The sequence below is a fragment of the Heptranchias perlo genome, chromosome 3, assembly GCF_035084215.1.
Source record: "Heptranchias perlo isolate sHepPer1 chromosome 3, sHepPer1.hap1, whole genome shotgun sequence".
NCBI lineage: Eukaryota > Metazoa > Chordata > Chondrichthyes > Hexanchiformes > Hexanchidae > Heptranchias > Heptranchias perlo.
The window spans coordinates 44545263-44570289 of NC_090327.1; the positions used below are offsets into that span (position 1 = coordinate 44545263).

The following is a 25027-nucleotide window of genomic DNA, read 5'->3' on the forward strand; positions in this document are numbered from 1 at the left end:
CCTTCCAGATGTTTGGGTGGGCTTGCACTTGTAGTACACCCGGACTAATTAAATGGCCTGGGCTGGAAAATGTGTGCACTTGCACCTTCACAGGCGCAGCACACCTGAGGTGCTCTTGTGATGTCGGGTGCCCAGACGATGCCCATAGAGGAAAATCTACCCTCATAAGCCTCACAAAAAGGGTGCAGAGTAGCGTGGCCTGAATTAAATGTAAGCATTTGGGCTCTACAGGCCTTCCACATAAGAATATCTTAGCTTTCTGAATTCTTTACTTGGAGAATCCATTCAATTATTGGTTTGATGTTAACTTAATAAATCATAGAATGCTTTATGGTTATTTTTCTTCATGGAAAGGATGACACTGGGATAAAAGTAGAACATGCAGGAAAAGTACAGCGTTATAATCAACATCTGAAAGACAGAGGTTAAGGTTTAATGCTTTGCATCAGAAGCCTTATCATGGAACTACGATTTGAGGACTTTGCTTTAGAAAATTATATTTTATTGTTTTACCCTCTTTGTGAGGGGTTAGGGGAAGGAAGCAAGCAATTTGTTCTCTTGTCTCTATCAGTGTTGCTCTATAACTGACCATGAGAAACAGCTGGTGGTGATGCAACCTTCAGTTTTTCCTTCTCCATACGAACAGGCAGCTGGCTCCCACTCAAGGCTTTACCCTGAATTATTTGCCCAGAATTCCCTCGGACCCACTCCTGGTCCGCCGCCATTACTTCACTGGAAGCTTTGCCGATACCCCATTTTCTAAGACCCTTCCGGCAAAGTTACACCCATGGAATGGAGCAGATTCCAGGCCATTATTTTTATTTACTATTAATTTGGCATTTGAGATTAGGGAAGGATGAGCATTTTGGACTTTTGTGGGAGGAAGCAGGAAGATGTTGATTTCAGAAGCCCTAAGATCTGAATATTTGTAAAGTCTGAAAGGGGATCCAAGCGCTATGGGTCATTGTTCAAGGCCAGTTAGCTGCAAGGGAGCATAACTGCAACCTGCACTCGATTATCAAGAAGTAAAGACTCTTGCTTGCCAAGTGAGTAGCAGGAATTTGATGCAGACTCACTACCAGACTAAGAAGGGAACATAGGTATATTCTCTACTTGAAAACTAGGAGTACAGAATAAAATTACAAAACTTCAACAATTTAGTTATAAATGTACTACATGGTAGTTGTACAGCACTAAGTCATACAGACTCAGGCAGGTTCTGGTCCAGTCAATGATCTGATATAGCTAATTTCTGTATTGGAGGGGGCATAGTAATTGGCGTCAGTGACCCCAAGTTAAGGAGATGAAAACTTGCCAGATTTCTTGCTCCTAATCACTACCCATTGACCCCTGCTTAGTTTATGTACATACAGATGTCAAGTGAGGAAATAATTGAGCTCTGGTCTGATGGGCCTCATAATTGAATAGCGAGTCAACAATCACTGTCCAGGTTGTCGTGTAAGGAATAGCTACTTGGATGAGGTACCAACAACAATGGAAAAGATGAATAAGGGGTGAAAAGCAGAGGGAAAAATGTGAGACATGGAAAAAGAGGATTAAATCAATGTTCAATTACTAAATTACCAAACGTTGTGAGCATGCCCAGGGATGGATTCTAGCACTTTTTAAAAAAAAACTAGTAAAAGAGTAAATCAGTTCAGAAGTATTCATGCGAAGACCTCAAATGATCCGATTTCTGGCACTTTTGTTTTTCAGTTTGTTTCAGTGCTTATTCCTAGTATCATGTGCTCCTCTCGCCTCACATACTGCAGTGGCGATCCAGTGACACCTAAGGTCAAATGGAGTGTCAAACTTGTCAGTGAGCTGTGATATTTCATGCTGGATGTTGTATTGTAACAAAAACTGGGTCAGTCTGTTTCAAATGGTGGATTTTCTTGCTTATTGTATCTTGTTCTTCCCAATTACACTCTTTTTAGTTGTCAAGATTAAATGGTCATGTGATGCTACAATATGGTACCACACAATGCCATTTCCCATCAGTAGACGTTGTAATTCCTCACTCCTATGTAGTACAGCTATTTTGTTTTCGGTTTCCCAGATTAATCCTCTTTGATCACTACGCAGTGAAATAATTTTGTTCATGGGTGATGCACTTAACAGTGTAGTAAACATTACTGTTCTATATGTATTGTAATGTTTGTATTATTAATGAGCATCGTGATATATCAGCTGAGGTGTCCCAAATGGCTACTGAACAAAGTATGGTCTATGTAAATGCAAACTATTGTAAAGTTTTGCTGGGACTGGGAATATTTTGCAAACTTAATTGCACAGCTAAATGAGCTCACTTTTTCCATCTGGCAGGAATGTTCTCCATGCATAGTAATATCTGCAATTGTGCTATGGAACTTGAATAAACAAATGTATGGTGAGATTGCTCTTACTAAAATGGCCCTGGAGTTTTATAGGGGTTGGTGGCAGGGTAATTAGAAACACACCTTCCCTCATCTATTGTACATCTTTAACTGTTAGAATGCCATTGATCCCTTTGAAACATTCTCTGCCATCCTTCCCAATTTGCTGCAGACTTCTACTAGCATTGGGAATGTGTGTGCTTTTTCTTGTTTCCTTAGAAACCAGAACTTATATGCCAATGTAGTAGCATGTTTACTTATAACTATATATTTCTTACTGGTAGACAGTGTAGAGGTTTAATTATGTAAAGATCTTTTAAAAATTAACCTGTCACCACAACAACATTGGGGCACAATGACTGAAAAATGTCTGAACTGAAAATATTTTATTTACTCTTTTTTTTTCTATTGGCTCCATCAGCTTAAGTAAAAGGAGGTGTGTTATATTTTTCTCTTGACATGAAAGATGCATTTGGTTCTAAAATAAGATATTGTATTGGGTATTCTATTGTCTAGCCTCCAGAGAGTGTCACGACGTGCATAATAAGAGGTTATGTTCCAAATCTAGGAGTAAATTATAACGGGGAGCTGGGAAGAGGGCCGGGGGGCGAATTCCTGATGGGAAACTAGGAAGTACAGGTTTCCCGGACATCCTTATGATTTTGGATGCCTTTCATTTTTTTTCTGTGGGTTTCCTGCCCGACACACTAACCAGATTGACAGGCTGGCTGTTAGTCAGACGGGAGAGTAGCCAGGAAGCGGATGCGAGCAGGTAAGTCTTACACTTGCATGGGACGGGGTGGGGGGGAGGGGCGGTCATCAGGGATTCAGCCATGGGAAGGTTGGACATGGGGGGATGGGGGAGTCATCGGACGCGACAGTCATGGTGGGGGGGGGGTCATCAGGGGCTTACTCGTGGAGGGTTGGAGATCATGGTGGGGGGGGGGGGTGGTTTGGACATGGGGAGGGGGTCGGCCGATCGCGTGTGTGGGATCGTGGCAGGTAGACTTGTTGGGCCTGGAGGAAACACTCCGGCTCCTCCTGGCCCACAAGAATTGCAAAAGAGACATTTACCTGCTGAGCCGAGCCTTCTCGCCTCCTCTTACATGGCGTGAAGCAGAAGACCCGTGAATCCTGGCCCCCAGGAATTTTAAAAAGAAAAGAAACTGTCAAAATGGAGGCACGCAACCTCCTTGAAAGATTTTACTAACTGACCTGCCTCCTGAGAGCAGATTGGTCACCTGCCCCTCGACCTGCCTCCATTAAGACCGGAAGTGGGCGGGTTGGGGTTGGGTTTTGCTTTTTTTATGATTTTTATCTTTCCACCCGCCCCCAACCCACCCATTCACGGGGTTAAAATTTACCCCCTAGTGTCTTATCCTGCTGTTTATATCAGCTCTTTGTTAGATTACCTTTTTTTGCTTATTTAATGTATTTTTGATAGCTTTCATAATTTTGTTTCTTTGTTGTTGCAATATCGGAATATTTATGTGAAATAAGCGTCATTGAGACTATGTGGCCATGTTCTTAACAGCAGGACCTCAGAAAGAAAGAAAACCTGTATTCGTGTATGTAACTGTATTTGTGTCATTTACATAAAGTATTGTTACAGTTTGAAGTGAGTAAAACAATGGAGCATCCAACAACTTTAGAAATGCATTTTTAATTTATTCTAATTGGAAAACTTGAAGTATAAAATAAACTTATGTAACTTTTTTAGATTTATAAATTGTTAGATAAAATCTGTGTAAAAGCTTAAAAAAAATTGCCCTTTTATAACAGCACTTAGACTGATGCTGTCAATAAATTCATCGAACTTAGAAATTCATTTTCATCTTCAAAAAAAGTTGATTTTTAAAAAAAAATCTTTGCTTCAAATGATCTTAAACTGCTTTATTTTTTAGATTTCCACTTTTTAAATAAAACTTTGGACCTGATGTTGCAGGATAATGAGTACAATCATGCACACTTAATGCCTTTGCCTGAAATTCCTCTCTGTGATTTTAACAGTGACTTTAACCCATTTATTTTAAACCGATTAGCACTCTGCTAAAACAATGGAGAGAGCAATTTCAAACAAACGCGTTAAGCATTCATATGCTATAGTATTCTACATTGTAATTTCAGGGATATCATTTCTGTAAAACAGCCCCTTTCCCTTTTCATAAAAAAAACAATAAACACAGCCAGAAGCAGGAAATTGTTTGTCAGTGATTGAAGGGTTAAGCTGTAAAGACAGCGAACATACTGGTGAATTCAAACCCTCAAATACATCTGTATTTTAGAGTCACCCCAGGCAGTATATATGGCATCAAGCAATGGAACTTATTATAAGAGAAGCTTTTGTTCATGGATGTTTCTAGTAGCGAAGTGAAAATGTGAGTACAAAGAACACATGGCCTCAGTGTCCACAACTGCTTTTAGTACTGGGTTCAATATGTGTTGACACGTCCTCACTCCTACTCGATACTTTTATTTAAATTTGTATATTCATTAGTAATAGAATGCAGAAATGTGTTTTCAGCTAGCTTCACGAATGTGGTGCAAAAGAAAATATTTTCACTTTAAAAAAAATTATTTTGCAGAATTCTACCTTGACAATTGAAGAATTTCATTCCAAACTTCAAGAAGCTACGAATTTCCCTCTCCGACCTTTTGTTATACCGTTTCTAAAGGTATTTGTAACATTTCCCATTTATCTTGTAACCCTTAAAATTCTTTGTCCCTACTGAATTAACTGTACAGTTGGTGGTGACAATTCTGCAACTGATATTTTAAGGGTTAAAACCTGCTGTAACTGAAATATTATAATACTTGCACTTGTATAATGCCTTATCAAATTAAAGCGTCTCATAGCACTTAACCCAATGAATTACTTTTCAAAGTTCAGTGACGGTTTTGTTTGCAAAATTGAAAGTAATGTTTAATAAAGGAAAAGGACATCAGTGGAGGGTTCCAGTTTATTCCAACTCATAATTCATATCTAAATCTATAGCTTAACTTCTGATATTATTTCTGAAGCAGTGAAATAATTTCCTTAGACTGTCGGATCAAATGCATGTTTTCCACCAAGGATTTAAAATCTATTCCCATCTCTTCTTCAAAAGTGCAGGAAATTGAATGTATCATTTTTTTCCCTTGTTATTGCCCCTAAATTGTATCATCAGGAGTTGGGTGCACACCCTCCTTTTGTAGAACCCCAATGATCAGCTGGAGAGCCCCTCCAACTAAACCGCTAGCAAACACTGACCAAACACTACAGAGGGGCCGCAGGAATAAGCGAGTACATCCCAACAAATCACTGACAGATTTTAAATAATAAATTAAACTGCTACTTTTGAAGTGCCTTCAATCACCAAGGCCTGGCCTGTTGGAAGTAAACTTCTATATGTGCACGTCTTCTTTTGTGAACTAGCATTCCTTTCTAAGAACTGGCATGTGAAATCAAAAATGGATCAATTGGGATTTGTCTGTGCCACAATCAAACGCTCTAAAATGTAAGCATCTTTTTGAAAGCTTAAGGGTGTCTTTAAAATATATATATATTTTTAATAAAAAGCACAATTGTTGCTTTCTTTTGGCCAAGCAACTGTAAGTGCTGTGTTTGAATTGCATCATGCAAATGCCATTTCCTCAGTGAATATTACTGACTTTTTCACCGTGGAAACAACTCCCATTAGGGTCAGGTTAGCGGTGAAAAAAGCCAAAAAAGCATACAAGGACACTTCCAGAATCTTCCCTCACTGCTGTATGCCATATGGTTACCAGATCATTTCATGGGGGATCACTGGAATCAAAGATGCAACTTTTTTTCTAATTTTAGTGCCTTTCCTCAAAGGAGACATTAATGACAAAAACCATATGGTTGTGGGAACGTGGACCTTAATAACGGCATTCAATCCCAGCTGTAACAATATGCATTAAAGTCTTGTTTTCATTAGGCTAATGTAAGCCACAGACTCTTGATTCTATTTCATGTTATGGAGAATCATTTACAGGAAAGATATTAGACACCATTATAATTACTTTCTCTGGTACTGGGATTCCACCCTCCCCCATTACTTTGTGTTGTCGCTTCCTTAGTTTGCTGAAGCATTTAAATGGAAATTAACTCTTAGGGTGCTGAAATTCTATGGAAATTTGAACATTTAAAAAAAAATTCTCATCTGCAAAAATTATTTTCCCATGAATTTCAAATATTGCACCTGATAAACGTATCTGATTCACAGTATTGCTTCCTGCAGCTGTTAAAATTTTGATATAGCACTACTAAACTGGAATAAACATTCATCGGCTTTTCAGCAGAATAACTCGTATAATACCAGTAAACGTATTTGTGCAAAATCTGGCAGAATTTCTGTTTGTAAAGTAGGATAAGGATTCAATGTCGAGCACATGAATATATTCCTCATTTTGTCTGGGGCACCTGCAGATTTTCATAAGTGCTGCTGAATCTGGCTGAACCAGACTGTGCACAACTTTGACATCCTATTTGATCCAGCACTGGGCTTCAAATCCCATAACATTTCCATTACTAAGACTGCTTGCATTTGCAATATTGCCCACTGCCACCCAAACCTTTTTGTTACCATAAGATTTGATTTCTCCAATTTCATCTTCGTCAGCTCCCCCACCTATAATACCCTCCAGGAGCTGCTACTTGTCCAAAACTCTGATACTCACATCATGTTTTGCACTAGCTCCTGTTCTTCCATCATTCTTGTTCTCACTGACCTACAGTGACACCCTGGCTCATCATTTGTCAAATTTTAAATACTCATCTCAATCTAAAAATTCCTCCACAACTTCGCACCATGCTACCTCTTCCAATCTTATGTCCTCTCTTGTGCCCACTGCTCCTCTGACTCTTGCCTTCTTGTATATACCATTCCTTCTGCTCCACTATTGGTGGCAGAACCTTCCACTGTCATAGGAACAGGAGTAGGCCATTCAGCCCCTCGAGCCTGTTCCGCCATTTAATTAGATCATGGCTGATCTGTATCTTAATTCCATCTACCTGCCTTGGTTCCGCAACCCTTTATACCCTTGCCTAACAAAAATCTATCAATCTCAGGTTTGAAACTTTCAATTGACCTAGGCTCAGCAGCTTTTTCGCGGAGAGAGTTCCTGATTTCCCTTATCTTTTGTGTGAAGAAGTGCTTTCTGACATCACCCCGAACAGTCTAGCTCTAAATTTAAGGTTATGCCCCCTTTTTCTGGACTCTTCCACCAGAGGAAATAGTTTCCCTATCAAATCCTTTGATCGCTTTAAAGACTTCAATTAGATCACCCCTTAATCTTCTGTATCGAAGAATACAAGTCCAATTCCCTGGAACTCCCCCCTCCACCTCACTACCTCTCTCTCCATGTTTAACATCCTCTTTAAAACTCACTGCTCTGCCCAAGCCTTCAGTCACCTCACTTAACACCCCAACAATGGTTCAGCATCCATTTCTAACTATCTTGTGAAGTGCTTAGAATTTTTCTACGTTAAAAGTGCTTTATAAATGCAAATTGTTGTTGATAAAATGCAACAATAGAGATGATGTTTTAAAAACAAAAGAAAGTCTGGCATTTATGTAGCGCCTTTCACGAACTCAGGACGTCCCAAGGCGCTTTACAGCCAATGAAGTACTTTTTGAAGTGTAGTCACTGTTGTAATGTGGGAAATGCAGCAGCCAATTTGTGCACAGCAAGTTCTCTTAAGCAGTAATGTGATAATGATCAGATAATCTACTTTAGTGATGTTTGGTTGAGGGATAAATATTGACCAGGATACCGGGGAGAACTCCCCTGCTCTTCTTCGAAATAGTGCCATGGGATCTGTTACGTCCACCTGAGATGGCAGACAGGGCCTCGGTTTAACGACTCTTCTGACAGTACCGCACTGGAGTGTCAGCCTAGATTTTGTGCTCAAAGCTTTGGGACTTGAACCAACAATCTTCTGACTCAGAGGCGAGAGTGCTACCACTGAGCCATGGCTGATACTATAAATAACAGCTGACATGGTTTTAATAAAACAGACCAGAAAAGTGAGAGGAAAATAACTAGAAGGTAATGTAATTTTGAAGCTAATCTTAACCAAACAGATTCAATTTTCTGGATGCTTTCTTTCTTACACCACCTACTTTCTGGATAACCAAGACCAAAGACCTTGTTCTTTTAAATATACACTGCTTTATTGAGTTTTCAAGAATTTTACATTTACAAGCTATCAAGTTATTGTGCATATAGGTGTACATTTATTTTCTGTAGAATTAAGTGCTTGTAGTAGAATACAGAAACCTGTAGCAATTAAATTGGAATCCCAGTCAAGGGGGACAAGGTGGAGGTAGCTGAAAGCTGCAGTAGTTGATGGTAGATTCCCAAACCAAGTTTAATTGCCAGCTTCAGTAGATATGGTTTTTGGGTTTGTTTGCCTAGACCTCGAGATAGGAGGATGTTTTCAGTGGAAGAGAGTTCCATTCCTGGATGATAAGACCTGGGCAAGCCTTAATGTGTGCTATTAATATAGTGCTATGGGCATTAACTGCAGGAAAGGAGAATTAGCCACTCCACCTATTTGGCTGAAGAAGGCAGAGTGACAGTTTTATAGCCCTATGGAATGGGAAGAATGTTTTTTAAAGTTTGAATTAATTCAAAAAATAGAATGTGAGATCAGCACAATAATGACTTGAATCCCCAGCTTGAAATCTACTAGTGAATAATAATTATGTTTATTATTGGCTTAGACACTTTATAAGCATATCATCTGTATGCAAGATGATTAACACCATTCTTTTCTAAACCATTCTTTTCATTAATTTTGAACAGCTTTCCTTTCAGAAGTTTTATTACTTTTTTAAAAAAAAATTTGTGTATGCTGTTTGCAGGAAGTCAAAGTTGAGCAGTGTTTTAGGAGCAGCATGGATTTCTTTCCTGTTGAAAAGTCTCCTGTTTTTTTTGTTCACAAGCAAGAAAATATCATTGGTATGAATTCCAAAATGTTGCCATTACTTCACATTGGCCGTGTGACACTGCCACACCTGAGAATTTTCTTTGTTTTCCTTTTGCTGCCTATTTTCTTCTCATCCCCATCCCCATCCCCTAAATTTGTTGTTTTTTGCTGGGGTATAATCCCTTGGGCACTGCTGTCTAAATGACCATTAATTATGTGAGCCTATACAGGGAATGTTGGAAAACTCTTTTGATCGCACAGATTGCAGCCGGGGCCAAAATCTGTTCTTACCCATGTACTTCCATCTGGCCTCCTGGTTAGCAGTCAATAATCCTGATGATTTTCCTCCTCCCTAACCCAGGGTGCTGAGTACTCCTACAATTGCTATGGCTCCAATCAGTTCACAAGTTAATTACAGGATAGGAAAGCCATTCAGCCAATCTTAGTTCATCCATCCAGGAAGATCCTAAATTCTGCCACTTTGAAGTATTTGTTTATTTCTTAAATGATTCCAGAGTGTTTATCTCCACTACTGGGAGTCCATTCTCAATATTGATCATTCTGTGTAGTATCAGTCCTAAATTTTCCTTCTTGTTAGGCCCCTTTGTCCTACACATGCAATTTATTTTGAAGTAATATTCAGGATTTACCTTTTCCATATTGTGTACAATCTCATATATCTCTATACGATCACCTTGCAGACATCTCCCTTCAAGACTGAAAAGCTTAAGTCTCTTCAGTCTTTCCTCATAACTCAGACCTTTGATACTAGAGATCAGCCTTGTGACCCTTCTAAAGCCTTTGATTTTTTTTACCCTGTGCCTCAGTGACCAGAAATAGACATGGTACTCGGGATGTAATCTGAGCAGAGTTCTATACAGTTTGCACATAACCTCCTCTGACTGTATTCTACTGGCTATGTAGTTTAACATTATATTGGCTTTGTTGATTGCTGCTCTGGTTGGATGTGTTAAGTATCTAGTCTACAAAAACCCATAGGTATGTTTCAACTTCACCCTATTTCAACCTAATCCATGAAGTACTTGTGTTGCTCATTTTCCTTTCTGGGTGCAGTACTTTACATTTGTCTGCATTAAATTTCATCTGCCTTCTATTATATTTTGTTAAACTCCTTTTGCAATTCCTGAGCTGCCTCTGTCACACCTAGTTTGTCGTCATCTGCAAGTTTGATCAATTTGAGATTCTGAATCAAAATCAATGATCTGAATTAGAAAGGGTGGTCCCACCACCAATCCCTGGGGCACACCACTTAATTTATACCTCCTCACCCCGACCTAAACTCCACCACTAAGTATCTGTTGTTTTCTATCCTCCAGCCAATTACTTATCCATTCCCAAGTTTTTACCCTAGATTTTGGATCTTATGTAATAGTCTTTCATATGGATCTTTGTTAACTGTCTTTTGGAATTATAGATATATTGCATTATGGGACTTTCCACAGTCCACTTGACTTGTCACTTCCTCAAAGATTTTCAGGGGATGAGAATGGAACTAGGGAAAATAAACTGGGAAAATAAACTGGAAAAATTTACTGATAAATAAAGAAATAAAATAGCAGTGGGAAACATTTAAAACGGTGACCAATAGAGTCCAGGAGAAATATATCCCACTAAAAAGCAAGAACAAGAACAAACTAGCCAGTAATGATACACCATGGATGAATAAAGAAATAAGGGCAACATTTAAACTAAAGAAAAAGGCACACACTAAGTACATAGACAACAAAGGAGAGGATGACAAAAGGGAATACAAAAAGGTTAGGAAAGAAGTTTTTTAAAAATACAATTAGGAAGGCAAAGGAAAACTACAAAATAAATTATCAAGGAATATAAAAAGAAATAGTAAAGTATTCCACCGTCACATAAATAACAAAAGAAAAATCAGGATAGGGCCACTAAGGGATACACATGATAAACTCACAGGAAATGGCAGAAATATTAAATAATTACTTTGCCTCAGTATTTACTAGGGAGACTAACATGGTGGGCATAATATTAGAAGAGATCAAAAAGATATAAAGATATTTAAAATAGAAAGGGTGGAGATAATTGATAAACTAATCAAACTTAGCCAGGATAACACCCCTGGTCTGGATGGATTGCATCCACAATTATTAAAAGAAGTTAGGGAAGAGATAGCAGAAGCACTATTGTGTATATATATAAAAATTCATTAGAAAAGGGAATAGTGCCAGAGGACTGGCGGATGGCTAATGTGATTCCTATATTTGAAAAGGGAGATACAACCAGTCCAGGGAACTATAGACCAATTAGCTTAATATCGTTGGTAGGAAAGATAATGGAATCCTTACTCAAAGATGTAATAGAAAAACATCTAGAATCCAAAAATGTAATAAAGAGTAGTCAGCACGGATGTCAAAAGGGAAGGTCATGCTTGATCAACCTTATTGAATTCATTGAAGAAGTAACAGAAAGGGTAGACAAGGGTAATGCAGTATATGTAATATTTGGATTTTCAAAAGGCCTTCGATACGGTACCACACAGTAAACTCATGGGGCATGATTTTAAGAGTGAAAATTGGGTGGGTTGGGGGGCGAGGGGGCATTGAAAATTTCAACCATTTCAGACCCGCCTTCAACCCGCCCATTTCCGGTTTTCACCAGGGCGGGATGAGGTGCAGGCAACCAACCTGCACCCAGGAGGTGGGTCGGGCCTTAAAACCTTTTAAGAAGGCTTCAGGCCTTCATTTTTCTACAGTTTCCGATTTCAGCCCCAGAGAGCCAGGATTCCCAGGCCTTCTCTTTCGTGCCTCATGAAAGGAGGCAAGAAGGCCCCAGACTAACTGGTAAGTGCCTTTCTGGCACAGCTTGTGGGCCAGGAGGAGCAGGAGTGCTTCCCCCAGGCCCAACAAACCTACCTGCAGCGACCTCTTCTCCTCCCCCCCCCCCCCCCCCCCCCCCCCATCCCCGATCGCGGACGCCTGACCCTGATCCCCGATTTCCCCCCCCCATGATCACGGACCTCCGCGATGACTCCCGATCCCGACACCCCCCCTACCCCGTTACTGACCCCCGATCTCTCCCTCCATGACTGATGGCCCCCCCCCATGCCTGCCCCCCACCCATACTAACAAAGACTTACCTGAACACGTCCTCTCCCTGGCTGCTCTCCCGTCCGACTGAGACCAGCCTGTCAATCGGGCTGGCCAGTCAGATGGCAAACCGACAATAAAAAAGACGTCCTTATGTCAAAATCGTAAGGACGTCCGGGATACCCTTACTTCTGGATTTCCCATTCACAATTTGACCCCCTTCCCGGTTCGGGGTCAAAATCATGCCCATGAGATCAGATCATGTGGAGTCACGGGAAAAGTAGCATACTGGATAGCAAGCTGGCCAGAAAACAGAGAGAAGGGAATAAAGGTACTTACTCAGACTGGCAATAGGTAGGACGTGGTGTTCCACAAGGATCGGTGCTGGGACCACTGTTGATCGAAGTACAATGTCAACATTTGCAGACAACACCAAATTGAGGGTTATGGTTAATGTGGAGGAGGTCTACAACAAAATACAGGAAGACAGTAATAAACTTCAGAATGGGCGTGTGATTGGCAAATTAATTTCAATATAGATAAGTGTGAGGTATTAATTTTGATAGGAAGAATAAGGTGGCCACATACTGCTTGGATATTAGTCTAAATGGGGTAGAGGAGCAGAGGAATCTAGGGGTACAAATACACAAATCACTAAAAGTAGCAATTCAGGTTAATAAGGCCATATAAAAGCAAACCAAGCACTGGGGTTCATTTCTAGAGGGATAGAATTGAAAAGCTGAGAAGTTATGTTAAACTTGTATAGAATCTTAGTTAGACCACACTTGGAGTACTGTGAACAGTTCTGGTCTCTATTATGTAGCGGCACTGGAAAAGGTACAAAAAAGATTTACTAGGATGATACCAAAACTGAGAGATTATACCTATCAGGAAAGATTGAGTAGACTGGGGCTTTTTTCTTTCGAAAAGAGAAGACTGAGAGGTGACCTGATAGAGGTCTTTAAGATTATGGAAGGGTAGACATAGATAAGATGTTTCCATTTGCAGGGGAGACCAGAACTAGGGGCCGTAAATATAAGATAGTCGCTAATCAATCCAAAAGGGAATTCTGGAGAAACGTCTTTACCAAGAGAGTGGATAGAATGTGGATCTCGCTACCACAAGGAGTAGTTTAGGCGACTAGCATAAATGGATTTAAGGGGAAGCTAGCTAAACACACGAGGGAGAAAAGGATAGAAGGATATGCTGATCGGGTTAGATGAAGTAGGAAGGGAGGAGGCTTGTGTGGAGCATAAACACTGGCATGGACCTGTTGGGCTGAATGGCATGTTTCTGTGCTGTATGTTCTATGTAAAATCAAGCGTATTGGTCAGGCAGGATCTGCCCCTGTTTATTCCATTTTGACTGCTGTTTACTGTTGTTGTTATTATTAATGTTGTATATACAATCCTCATGTTTCCTCCTGGTAATTGATTCAGTTATTTTGTCTAGTAATGAAATAAGACTACTGGATATGTGGTTGCCAGTGTCTGTATTGTTGCCCTCTTTGAATATGAGCATTATGTTAGCCTGTTTCCAATTTTTAAAAATTTGTTCTATGGATGTGGGTGACCCTGGCAAAGCCGCATTTATTGCTCATCCAGAAAAGGTGTTGGTGAGCCGCCATGAGTAATTGCAGTTCTTGTGGTAATGTGCTTTCACAATGATGTTAGATAGGGAATTCCAGGATATTGAACCCGAATGATGAAGAAATGGTGGTATATGTCCAAGTCAGGATTGTATGTCACTTGGAAGTGATGTTCCCTGGCATTGCTGCTCTTCTGTTCGGTGGTAGAGCCCACAAGGCTGAGTGGTGCTGTTAAAGTAAGCTTGGTGAGTTGCTGTAGTACATTTTGTAGAAAGTACATACTGTATCCAAAGTGTACTGGTGGTGGAGGGAGTGGATATTGAGTAAGGGTGCTGATCCAAGGACCAACTCTGTCCTGAATGATGTTGAAGTTTTTGAATGCTCTTGTGGCTGCTCCCATCTAGGCGAGTGATGAGTATTCCATCACATTCCTGAATTGAGCTTTGACGATGGTGGATAGGCTTTGAGGGGTCAGAAAGTGATCCATTCATCAGAGTGTACAACCATGACTTTGCTCTTAGAGGCAAAGTTGATTTGGCTGGTCCAGTTAAGCCTCTGGTCAGTGGTGAGCCTGAGGATGTTAGTGGTGAGCAATTTGATGATGGTACTGTTGAAGGTCAGAGTGAGATGGTTGCGCCATTTCTTGTTGATTCTCATTGCCTGACATTTATGTAGCTACCACATGGTGTTGTCCATGCCCTGCTGTAGGCTTGCATGGGCTGATTCATTATCAGAGGGATTGTGGATGGAGCTGAACACTAGAATCATCAGCAAACAGCCCTACTCTTGTCCTTACGACAGAGGGAAGGTCATTGATAAAGCAGCAGAAGATGGTTGAGTCAAAGACACCGCCCTGAGGAACTCTAGTAGTAATATACTAGGGCTGTGGTGATTAGCTTCTGATTACCATGACTATCTTCCTGTGTGTCAGGTATGACTCCAGCAATGGAAGGTGTTGCTCTGACCTCTCTTGCATTGAGCTCTTGTGCCCATGTCTGTATCAAGGCTGCAACGAGGTGTGGAGCCCAGTGGTCGTGATGGAACCCAAGTTAAACATTATATGTGACATATCTAGGAATGTTGATGGAGGAGTCTGGAATGTTGGCTGATGGAAATGACTGAGTGCAACTATGTCAGACTGTTGCAGGACTAGTTTGAGACAGTTCTCCCAACCTGGGCACCAATCGTCCGTTGTTGGTGAGGAGAACTTTGCAGGGTAAACTGGGCTAGGATTGCTTGACTCTTCTGATCTGATACCTAGATCATTTTCGATAGAGCAGTCCAATATTTCCCTTATTGTCCTGTTTTGTCATGGTTGTTTTGCAACTGTGACTAGCTAGGCTACATCAGAGCGTATTAAGAGTCGACCACATTTTTTGGGACTCGTAACTCCCCATATATGTATCTGTCTCTGGGGACTTGTTTTGAGCTCTTTTTGCTTGTCGAGGACTACTAACTCATTTTATAGCAAAGTCATTACTTAACTCAGCACAGACCAGGGATAATTTTTTTTTAAATCCAAGTGGATCTTTTATTTACTCCAAATCACTAAGGATAACACTGTCTTTCTTTTGCATGGTAAATCTTTGATTTTGTGTACTTCAAACAAACTTCTTATGGAGCTGACTAGATCGTTACATGGACTGATCAGCATTGAAATGTATGGTACTCGTGTCTCCTGTTTGCTAATCAGATTGGTGTTGCATGCAACTTCCTACCAATGCTGTCACCATGACAACTACTTTGGCTGTTCCAGATCTGGTTGAACATTTGCTTTCATGCTGCGTATTACTACTGGGGCAACACTGCACCTTTTAAAGTTCATATGCAACCAGATACAATCTATGCATTACAACATGATACTTCAGCAATCCATGCTGACTAGCATCCCATCACTGTAGAAAAGCCTGTGCAAAAACGTAGCTTCCAAGGGCAGCAAATAACTCATTGTGTTGTCAGGCCACTTTTGATATTTGCTTATTCATTCATCTATAAGGTCAGCAGGGTCTGGCAGTTCTCCCTATGTGGCTGCGCTGACTGTGATATTGTTTTTTGTGTCATTCTTCTTGCAGGCCAACCTGCCCCTGCTGCAGAGGGAGCTACTTCACTGCGCGCGCTTGGCCAAGCAGAACCCGGCACAGTACCTCGCACAGCATGAGCAGCTGCTGCTGGATGCCAGCACCACCTCACCCGTCGACTCCTCCGAGCTGCTGCTTGATGTTAATGAAAATGGGAAAAGGCGAACTCCAGACAGGTGAGACAAATGGCAGCAATTTATCAACAGAATGGTTTCTTTTAGTGCAGAAATGTATCTGCGCAGATGCATCATGGGGACAAAAAAGCACGCGAATGAATGCTGACTTGTGCTTTTTCTTCCTTAAATTGCAACAGCTTGTTGTCAACTGTGGAAATTAATTCTGAGTCAGGAAGGTTTTTTTTTCTTGCTTCTTTGTTAAGTTAATTAATGAACCCATGGTACTGTGTTTAATCCTGTCTCTAATCTTTTTATGATTGCAAGAGATGAGTAACTAGGAAAATGCTGGTTTCAGCGAAACGACTGACAGCGTAGCTATCAGTTTCGCTGCTTTTCTTCCTGCATATGGTCAGCTATGGATGAGTAGCTGCAGTGAGGTTCTGAGTCCATTAAAATAGCTCATTAAAAAGATCAATCTATTTCTGCACTATCATAGGGATGCATCAGTCATTGTACCTAACAAAATTTGACATTGGTATAGAAGAGTAAATATTGGCATCCACTTGAAATAGAATTTGGCAATATTGGAGTTAGGAGAGTTTCATACTAATAAAGGAATACTTTGTCAGGTCATTGTTTAAGCACTACAATATAATAGCTAGACCTTTGTCATGAATTTATATTTGATCATCTTGCCTATTTTACAGAACCAAAGAGAATGGCTACGATCGTGAGCCTTTGCACTCAGAGCATCCCAGCAAGCGGCCCTGCACTATAAGCCCCAGCCAACGGTTTAGTCCAAATAATGGGTTATCCTACCAGCCCAACGGCCTGCCTCACCCAACACCACCCCCACCTCAACACTACCGTCTGGATGATATGGCCATGGCTCACCACTACAGGGATTCATACAGACATCCCAACCACAGGGACCTCAGGGACAGGAACAGACCTCTCGGTGAGCATCAGTAGTGGGTCTTTTGCAAAAACTTATAAAATAACTGTTCCATTTTCTTGATTTATTGTCAGCTGAACTGCCAAAGGTACGATAACATACTAGATATCTAACAGGAAGAGTCGTTTTGAGATGATCTATGTTTATTATTACTAGTGAACATTGCAAGTGCAATGGGCCAAGGCTTGCCTATAGACATTTGTTATAAACTGGTGTGTTTGCTGAAGGATGGATGTGTCACTTTTATGTCAGTGATGAGAATTGTAGGGATGGTGATGAGTTACTTGATGGATAATATAAAAAAATGGCATGTTTTCCAGCAGAATAGCTTTGGAAGTCTGAAATTATTTTCCACTGTTGGCAGGGATGCATGGCACCCGTCAAGAAGAAGTGATTGATCATAGACTAACGGATAGGGAATGGGCAGAGGAGTGGAAGCACCTTGATCATGTAAGAAAATAAATCAATTTACTGAAAAGCTAACCTGAAGGGAAACAACTGTAATTTTATATTTACATTAACAGATATTTTGTGTGTTTGTTCTTTAAAGTCTGAATGATTAATAATATAATTTAGTGCTATTTATGCTTTAGAGCTGTATACAGGAAATTTGAGTCCTGTGCAAATGTTAACATTGTGTAAATACAGAACATATAGATTTTTTAAATTAATTTTTCATTTTCTGATTATTAAAGGATGCATCTCTTTTTATCATAATTGCACTTTAAAACCATTTAAATCTATTAAAGCTTGACTGCATTTTAACTTCTAAGTTTGGAACAGTAATGGTATGATTAACATTTAGTAACTGTTTGTGTTGTTCTGATGTGACTTTATTATATGTAGAAGTATGTGATCAGTTTTAGTGGCTTACTGATGTACCCTGATATGTTGTTTCAGCTTTTAAACTGTATCATGGACATGGTAGAGAAGACGAGACGGTCACTTACGGTCCTTCGGCGATGTCAGGAGGCTGACCGTGAGGAGCTTAATTACTGGATCAGGCGGTACAGCGATGCAGAGGATATAAAAAAAGGTAGCGGCAGCAGCAGCCATTCCAGACAACAGAGTCCTGTGACTACCGATCCTGCCCAACTAGGTAACAGTCATTAGGTACCATAACCTACTCTTTAATGTGTTGCAGTAAAGCTTATAATGCTGTTGTTGCACTGTAACTCTGGTGCCGACTTCACATCAATGTAAATTCAGCACTTCATAGTGTAACACTTCCAAATCCACAACCGGTACACCTAAACTGCCTTGTCCAACTAAATAGGTGATTTAGCAATGTAGTTGTTATGTGCTGGCTCCAGAAAACAGCTGGACTTTAGAAATCCAACCTCTTGCTCCCCCCACCCCCAGGCTGATTGACATGCGTCAGTTGACCGATATAAACAATTGCAGTCAGATGAAACAGATGCACACACGGGGTCCTCCAGTTCCCTCTGAACTTGACAACAGATGTACATGATCAGTGCTGGTCAGAGTATCAGAAAAATGCAGGAAGCTATTGCTATGAGTTACTTTAACTATGCTGGCATAAGTGAGTCAGTGCCATTTAATGTACCTTGTTCTTACAGGTGCCTTGAGATATGATAATGGAATGAAATAGTTTATTGCTTGCCATGCTCCACTCTCTCATTTGCCCTGTGAAGTTTGCAACACTACACACAGTGCTGAAGGGAGTCACCGACTGAAAAAACATTTATGAAGTTACCCAGAAATGGGTTTGCTCACAGTACTTTTTTTTCTTTTCCAGATTCCCATCGGGAGTTCCTTCACAGGCCATCTGGATACATGCCGGAGGAAATATGGAAAAAAGCTGGTAAATGCTATTATGGAAAAGAGGGGGCAGAAGGGTTCTGTGTGTGTAAATATGTATGATACATATGGATCTCAATAACTGTTACAGTATGGTGAATTCTTATTCAGCCTTCACATTAAATAAAAATCACCTGGGCCATTGTTCTTTTAAGGAAACCATGGCTTGAGTGGTTATATGAAGGGGTTATAATTCCTCTTTTAATATAAAAATGCGAGATTGTCTGTATTTCTTTCATTAGTACTTTGGTAGCAAAATCATGGGAACTTGTGGCTCTGAAATCTGATTTCTGAAAATGCAATTTCATGAACGGTTATTAATCATGGAGTAAAACAAGCATTTTGATGTTTTTCATTAGAAGAGGAATTTAACCCCCCATGATCTTCCCCCATTGCACTGTATAAAGGACTCTACTTTAGGCCATGCCCTCAGTTTCTTCTCATCGGCAACAGTTATCTCTTTGATATCTGCCACACTGGCAAAAAGTTTGAATCACTGTTTTATCAATTAGCTGTAATATAAACAGTCATAAATACTACCCTAGTCGCTGAGCTCATAGAGGTAGTTTTGTCAAAGTTTGTTTGAGCTGCTTGAGTTTAATTTGTAATTTTAATCTGGAAAGTGTGCTTTGTTTTTATTTGTATCATCTTGAATTGCAACTTACTAAGATTGGACTGACTCTAGTCCACTACCCCATGACGGCCAATTCAAGCCAACTCCTGGCTTTAAAACTTGCCAAAGATTCTGTCCAGCAATTGACTCCAATGACACCTGCCTCTGTGATAGTTCTGTAACAATGGACAATCACCAGATGTGAAGCCTGTTTCTGATTTGGCAAAAAGTGATCAACTCATCTGCTGGAAGACAATCCTTGGCACCCACAATGTTAAAGATTGTGTCATCATGGTGCAGAGAGGCCTTGGTCTAGAGGTGGTCCATCTCTAGGTGCAATAGGAATTCGATTATGAATAGGAAGCCTTTGGAAAATGTCTTTAAAGATGCATTGGCCAAGTCACATCCTGTGTCAGCTCTTTGGGCCAGGGAGAGGTTGCAGTGACCGGGGGTGGGGGGTGTCTCCACATTCCATGCAACTTTCTTCATCATTGGTCACAGATTGATCCTTCCCTTTGAGTTCATTCAGTGGTCTGGAATCCACCAAACGCGACTCCAGTAAACTTCCGCGAGGGGCTGCTACCCTATTATTTTGTGTATTCTCTTCTGCAGTTCTGTGGAGTGTTTTTCTTGACTGGCTAGACCCTCATGAGCAAGGAGGTGCAGTACATGCTATTTAGTAGAGCTATTAAAAGGATATTACCCAGCGAGAAAAGCTTATTACAATGTGGTTCCCCAAAACCACAATATATGGGACGCTTTCAGCTAATCCTGGATCGGTGTCCTCGAGGGAAGGGTCATTTGGATGGCTTGGCTGTCAGACAAACTTACTGCAGGTGGCTCAAGCAATGCACACTTCCACACCTGGATGAGTGAAATCCACAGGAAGTACCCCAAGTTCAACATTGGCAGAGTTCATTAACGGTACAGAGAATTACAATTAAGCCGATCATCAATCCAAGGTCATTACCAAGTGTCTGTCTCATGCCAGTAGCCTCCCTGAAAATGTAGTGGTTTCACATTTACATCTATCTGGTTACTTATGGCAGGCTCATCAAAGATGGCAGATGTAATAATTCAACAGATTTTGACACTGTTAGTGACTGGGTTTTATAATTACTGGCACTAATGCCCACTTCACCTCTGTATAGACTATGCCTTCCATAAATGCTCAGTGTCACATAAGGAAGGGAAGCAGCCGCATTCTGCCAGAGAAGCTTGTGACCATACAACCTAACTGCTCCCAAATCTAAGCAAGATCTAGAATATGGGCATTGCTATCAGTGGGTCTGACAGGAGCTGCCATATTTGTGATTCTGCATGCAAAGCTTTTTAAGCAGCACCTTCAGCTGAACCTCCTTGCACAGTGGTAGCTGCTTACCTGGGAGATCATAATAGAAAGGATGTCTAATACTTGTCAGTGATAATCTGTTTTCTTTACTATCATGAGCTTTTGTGGCCAATGCCAGTCTGTCACAGGGTGTGGTTTCACTTTAAATTACAGGAGGTTTGGAATCCCTCTGCTATAAAGCTTCTGGTACATAACAACCTGGGCTCTGGACTGTGTAGTTGGCCTTATGGTAGTTCAGGACATGGGCGAGTGTGGACTGACAACATAACTGTGTCAACTGTATCAACAGGCAAAATGGAATCCGCTTCTGCACCCTCTTCACTAATCTGTGCAGATATGATATTGGTGCAGTGTGAGCACTGTGAATTTTGTAAGTCCAGTTCCTGGTTTTACTGTGTGAATTGACTATAGTGGTCATTTTGATTTTTGTCAAATCGGGTTATCTGGAGCTCCCTCGCAGCCTGTCCCTCATTTCTCGCTCTGACCTGCTGTAGCTTGGAGCTGTCTTTTGTTTCATTGTTCTTCTGCACAAGGGTCTCAATGCTGCTTCTTTCAGACAAAGAACTAAGGGTGTGGCCTTTAGCAGGGTCTGTCGTACAGTGGAGCAGGGGAAGATCATCTGATTGCCTCTTTATGACTCGCCGTATCTTGAGCAATGTCTCAGGTGATCTTTGTCCATGTCACAAAAGTGTACATCTTATTCATATTATGTGGAGCTGAACTTGAAAGAGTGAAATAAACCATTCAAAAAGTAGGTAATTATCATTTCTCATCTTGTAAGATTGAGAAATAAGTCTTAAACTACATATTTTAATTTATCACAGTAGTCTATATCTACATTTTTCTGATGGCTCATTGAGTATTGGCACCATCTGGAATGGTACTGAGCCATTAGAGATCAGGAGGGTCCCAGGTTCAATGCTTGATCTCTGCTAAGTTAGCTGATCACTATTTTGAACAGCTTGCCAACACTCAATGTCCAGGCTTGCAAGTGAAGAATATCCATTTTGGATCAGGCACAAGAGGGCTACCAATGCCTGTATGAATTACTGCCTTCAGGGGGGAGCACAAACAGAGAGAATTGGAAAAGGAGAAATAAAAAGTATGTAAAACTGCTTAATTTTATCATAAAAAATATTTGTTCTGTATTCATTCTGACTGCAAGTATTTTTGCTGTTGGTAAAGGACTGGTTGTGTGTTAGTGTTCCTTTTTCATTGTACACTTTTATACACGATGCTGATGTCAAGGTACCTATATAACAGGACTGTTCTACTTTCATTTTTATTTATATTGCCTTTTCTGAGAAGATAAATAATTCTGTTAATTTTTTTAGTATGACAGTTAATGCACATGCTTTGAACAGCTCTTATTTACAGTGTAAATCAAAAACTGGACGCTGGATTGAATTAATTTTTTTGTTTGATGAGGCACTGAATATTAAAGGGTCAGAGAGTGGCACATGCCTAATTTAGGTTGACATACTGATTTAAAAAAAAAGTATTGTAGCATGAGGTTTGTCTATGTATGGAATTGTAGTTCCAGTGTTTTGAAGGAAAGTTAAATGCTTATTTGTAATTTGCAGGAATTATTCAAGCACATTACTGACATCCCACCAAATCTCTTTACTGATCCCATGTGCCAGTGAGGCTCGAATGGAAATGCATAATTTTAATATAAATTGCCTGATTTGCATAGACAATTAGTCAAGCTACAGTTCTGATCGTAAGCAAAATTGTTTTCCTGTTTTGCCATTGAGCGAGAATTTCAATTCACCTTGAATATTTACAGTAAAATTGACAGATTAGAGGATTGAAGGTGAAATTTAAAAACAACGTATGTGAATGTGTGGAATTTAATCTATATTTGTAAAATGGTGCACTTTATATGCAGAAGATTACATTGAAAAATGGGCTCCAAACCCATGTGTACAATATATGCAAGTGTGCATAATGCTTACATTTTTTAATGAAAGTGTATATCGAAGTATTATTTCCATATAATATGCGCTATGAGTTTAGAAGGGACTCAAAGCCAGGGTCACATTAAATATGAATGTGTATTGCATCTGGTAAATGTTTTATGAAAAAAAAAAGTGTGAATTTTAATAGATGATATGAAAGCAACACGCCAAGCCCATCTTAACAAAGCCAATAGTGTGGTACTACCTATGTTGATGGGTTGTACCATATTTGATAATCATGAGGAATATTACATATATTCCTATATATTTTCATATCTGCTACAGCAGGGGTGTATGTACTTATGTTAATCAAATAATTTTCACAATTTTTCTTAAGTCAATAAAATGGCATAAAAAATTATTAAGCAGATAGTGAAACACTTCCATAAAACATGGCATAATCAGTTCTAATAGGGTGTTAATTTGTGCAATATTCCAGCTAATAATTAGTTTTTATTAAATATTACATTCATCATTGTCACTTAGCTTTTGTAAGTGAGGAAATTATAATGGATAAAAGTAATTGTGGAGGAGTGTGCTATCCTTTTGATAATTACACCAGTTAATTTTTAATGAAAGATAGTTATTGAGTGACTCCTTGATATTTTGGGCATAACGGTATTGGACAGAATGTGTGAACTTATTAGGCATTTTATGTTTTGCAGAAGAGGCTGTGAATGAAGTGAAGCGCCAGGCAATGTCTGAGTTGCAGAAAGCTGTGTCAGAAGCAGAGAGGAAGGCCCATGACATGATTGCTACAGAGAGAGCCAAAATGGAGCGCACTGTAGCAGATGCGAAACGACAAGCTGCTGAAGATGCACTTGCAATCATTAACCAGCAGGAGGATTCCAGCGAGGTAGAATCTCCCGTTACTTCCAATTCTTGGTTAAGCAATCAAATTTAATTGTGATGCTGTTCTGGGTATATAGAAGCCGAAATTCCGCTCTCCTTCCAACGCACTCCCGTCATACGTGCAGCAGGAGTATGATGGAAGGGCTGGGAATTAGGCTGGGACCTGAATAGACTGGGTTCTGGTTTTCCTGACAGTTTCTCCATTTTGGAATGGAGGTACTCATCTATTGTCCACATATGCCTACTTGTCAACAGTTTAGATAACAATTAGGAATGGGATTCCTGGATGTGTTTTTTCTCTCTACCAAGATCAGCATGTACTGTGGCTAATTGGGACCTTCTACACACTGACTTTTAATGCCTCACCACATGTTACATTTACCTTCTAAACTAGGTGGGAGCTGAAATGTTATTTTCAGTTGGAACTTGCAGCAGTCTCTGACCCCTGGAGTGGGTTAAGCCCAACTGTTTATCCATTTTCCAACTTTTTAGTAATTTTAGACTAGACTGCTGCAAGTTCCAACTGAAAATAACATTTCAGCTCCCACCTAGTTTAGAAGGAAAATATATTTATTTTTGTTTGCTTTGTTGATATTTCTGTCAGCATCAATTTTTGTGGTGGGATGGTGGGGGGAGAGAGCGAAGCGCAGAATGGCCAAGCTTTTTTGATCAGAATGATCCTGTGTGAAATGGCAATGAATCAGAAATAAAAAGGGGTGAATTTGCTCCTTGCCAGGAGCACGACTTCACTTCAACGGAAAAGAAAATCGGATGCAGTGTAAATCGGGCTGCCGATTCGCTACAAGTCTATTTTGTGTTACTAGCGAAGACCAATTTCACCCCAAAGACCTTTTGTAAAAATACCAAGAACCTAGTCATTACTTTTGTTTTCAGTTTAAAAAAAATCTTTTTAAAGATTCAGTTAATAACGGCGCAAGATCTCTGTACATGAGCAGGACTATTTTCAGCCCTTCATTCTATGTATTACAGCACCATGTTAAATAATCCTGTTTGTGTGATGATTGTTGAATAAGACAGGCACCACTACAGAAGTGTGAGGGCCTATATACCCCCTTTCCTTGTTACCTTTTCATTGCAAATGACTGAAAAATGTACAGTATTTATATTACCAGAATATTGGACAAGTTTTAATTAAAGTTTATTTAAATCAACAGTTGATATTAAAGAACATCTATTTAAATTTGATGCTCAACAAAAAAATGAGTGCAGCTGGGGTTAAGTATTTCTCCCCAGCAACCTGAAATATTGTGGATTAGCGGCATAAAATGTGAAGTAATCTCTCCAA

At 40.0% G+C, this 25027-nt stretch overlaps 1 protein-coding gene across 5 annotated transcripts in view; it reads left to right on the top strand.

The window, feature by feature from the left end:
• The window catches only part of runx1t1 (RUNX1 partner transcriptional co-repressor 1), a 71147-nt gene that overhangs the window by 30690 nt on the left and 15430 nt on the right, over positions 1-25027 (top strand). For all 5 annotated transcript variants that reach the window (XM_067979364.1, XM_067979362.1, XM_067979363.1 and 2 more), the window contains exons 4-10: positions 4961-5050; positions 16047-16228; positions 16876-17126; positions 17488-17573; positions 18024-18222; positions 18883-18948; positions 23535-23725. In XM_067979364.1, the coding sequence (XP_067835465.1) occupies positions 4961-5050; positions 16047-16228; positions 16876-17126; positions 17488-17573; positions 18024-18222; positions 18883-18948; positions 23535-23725 (1065 nt within the window). The remainder of the gene's footprint in view (positions 1-4960; positions 5051-16046; positions 16229-16875; positions 17127-17487; positions 17574-18023; positions 18223-18882; positions 18949-23534; positions 23726-25027) is intronic.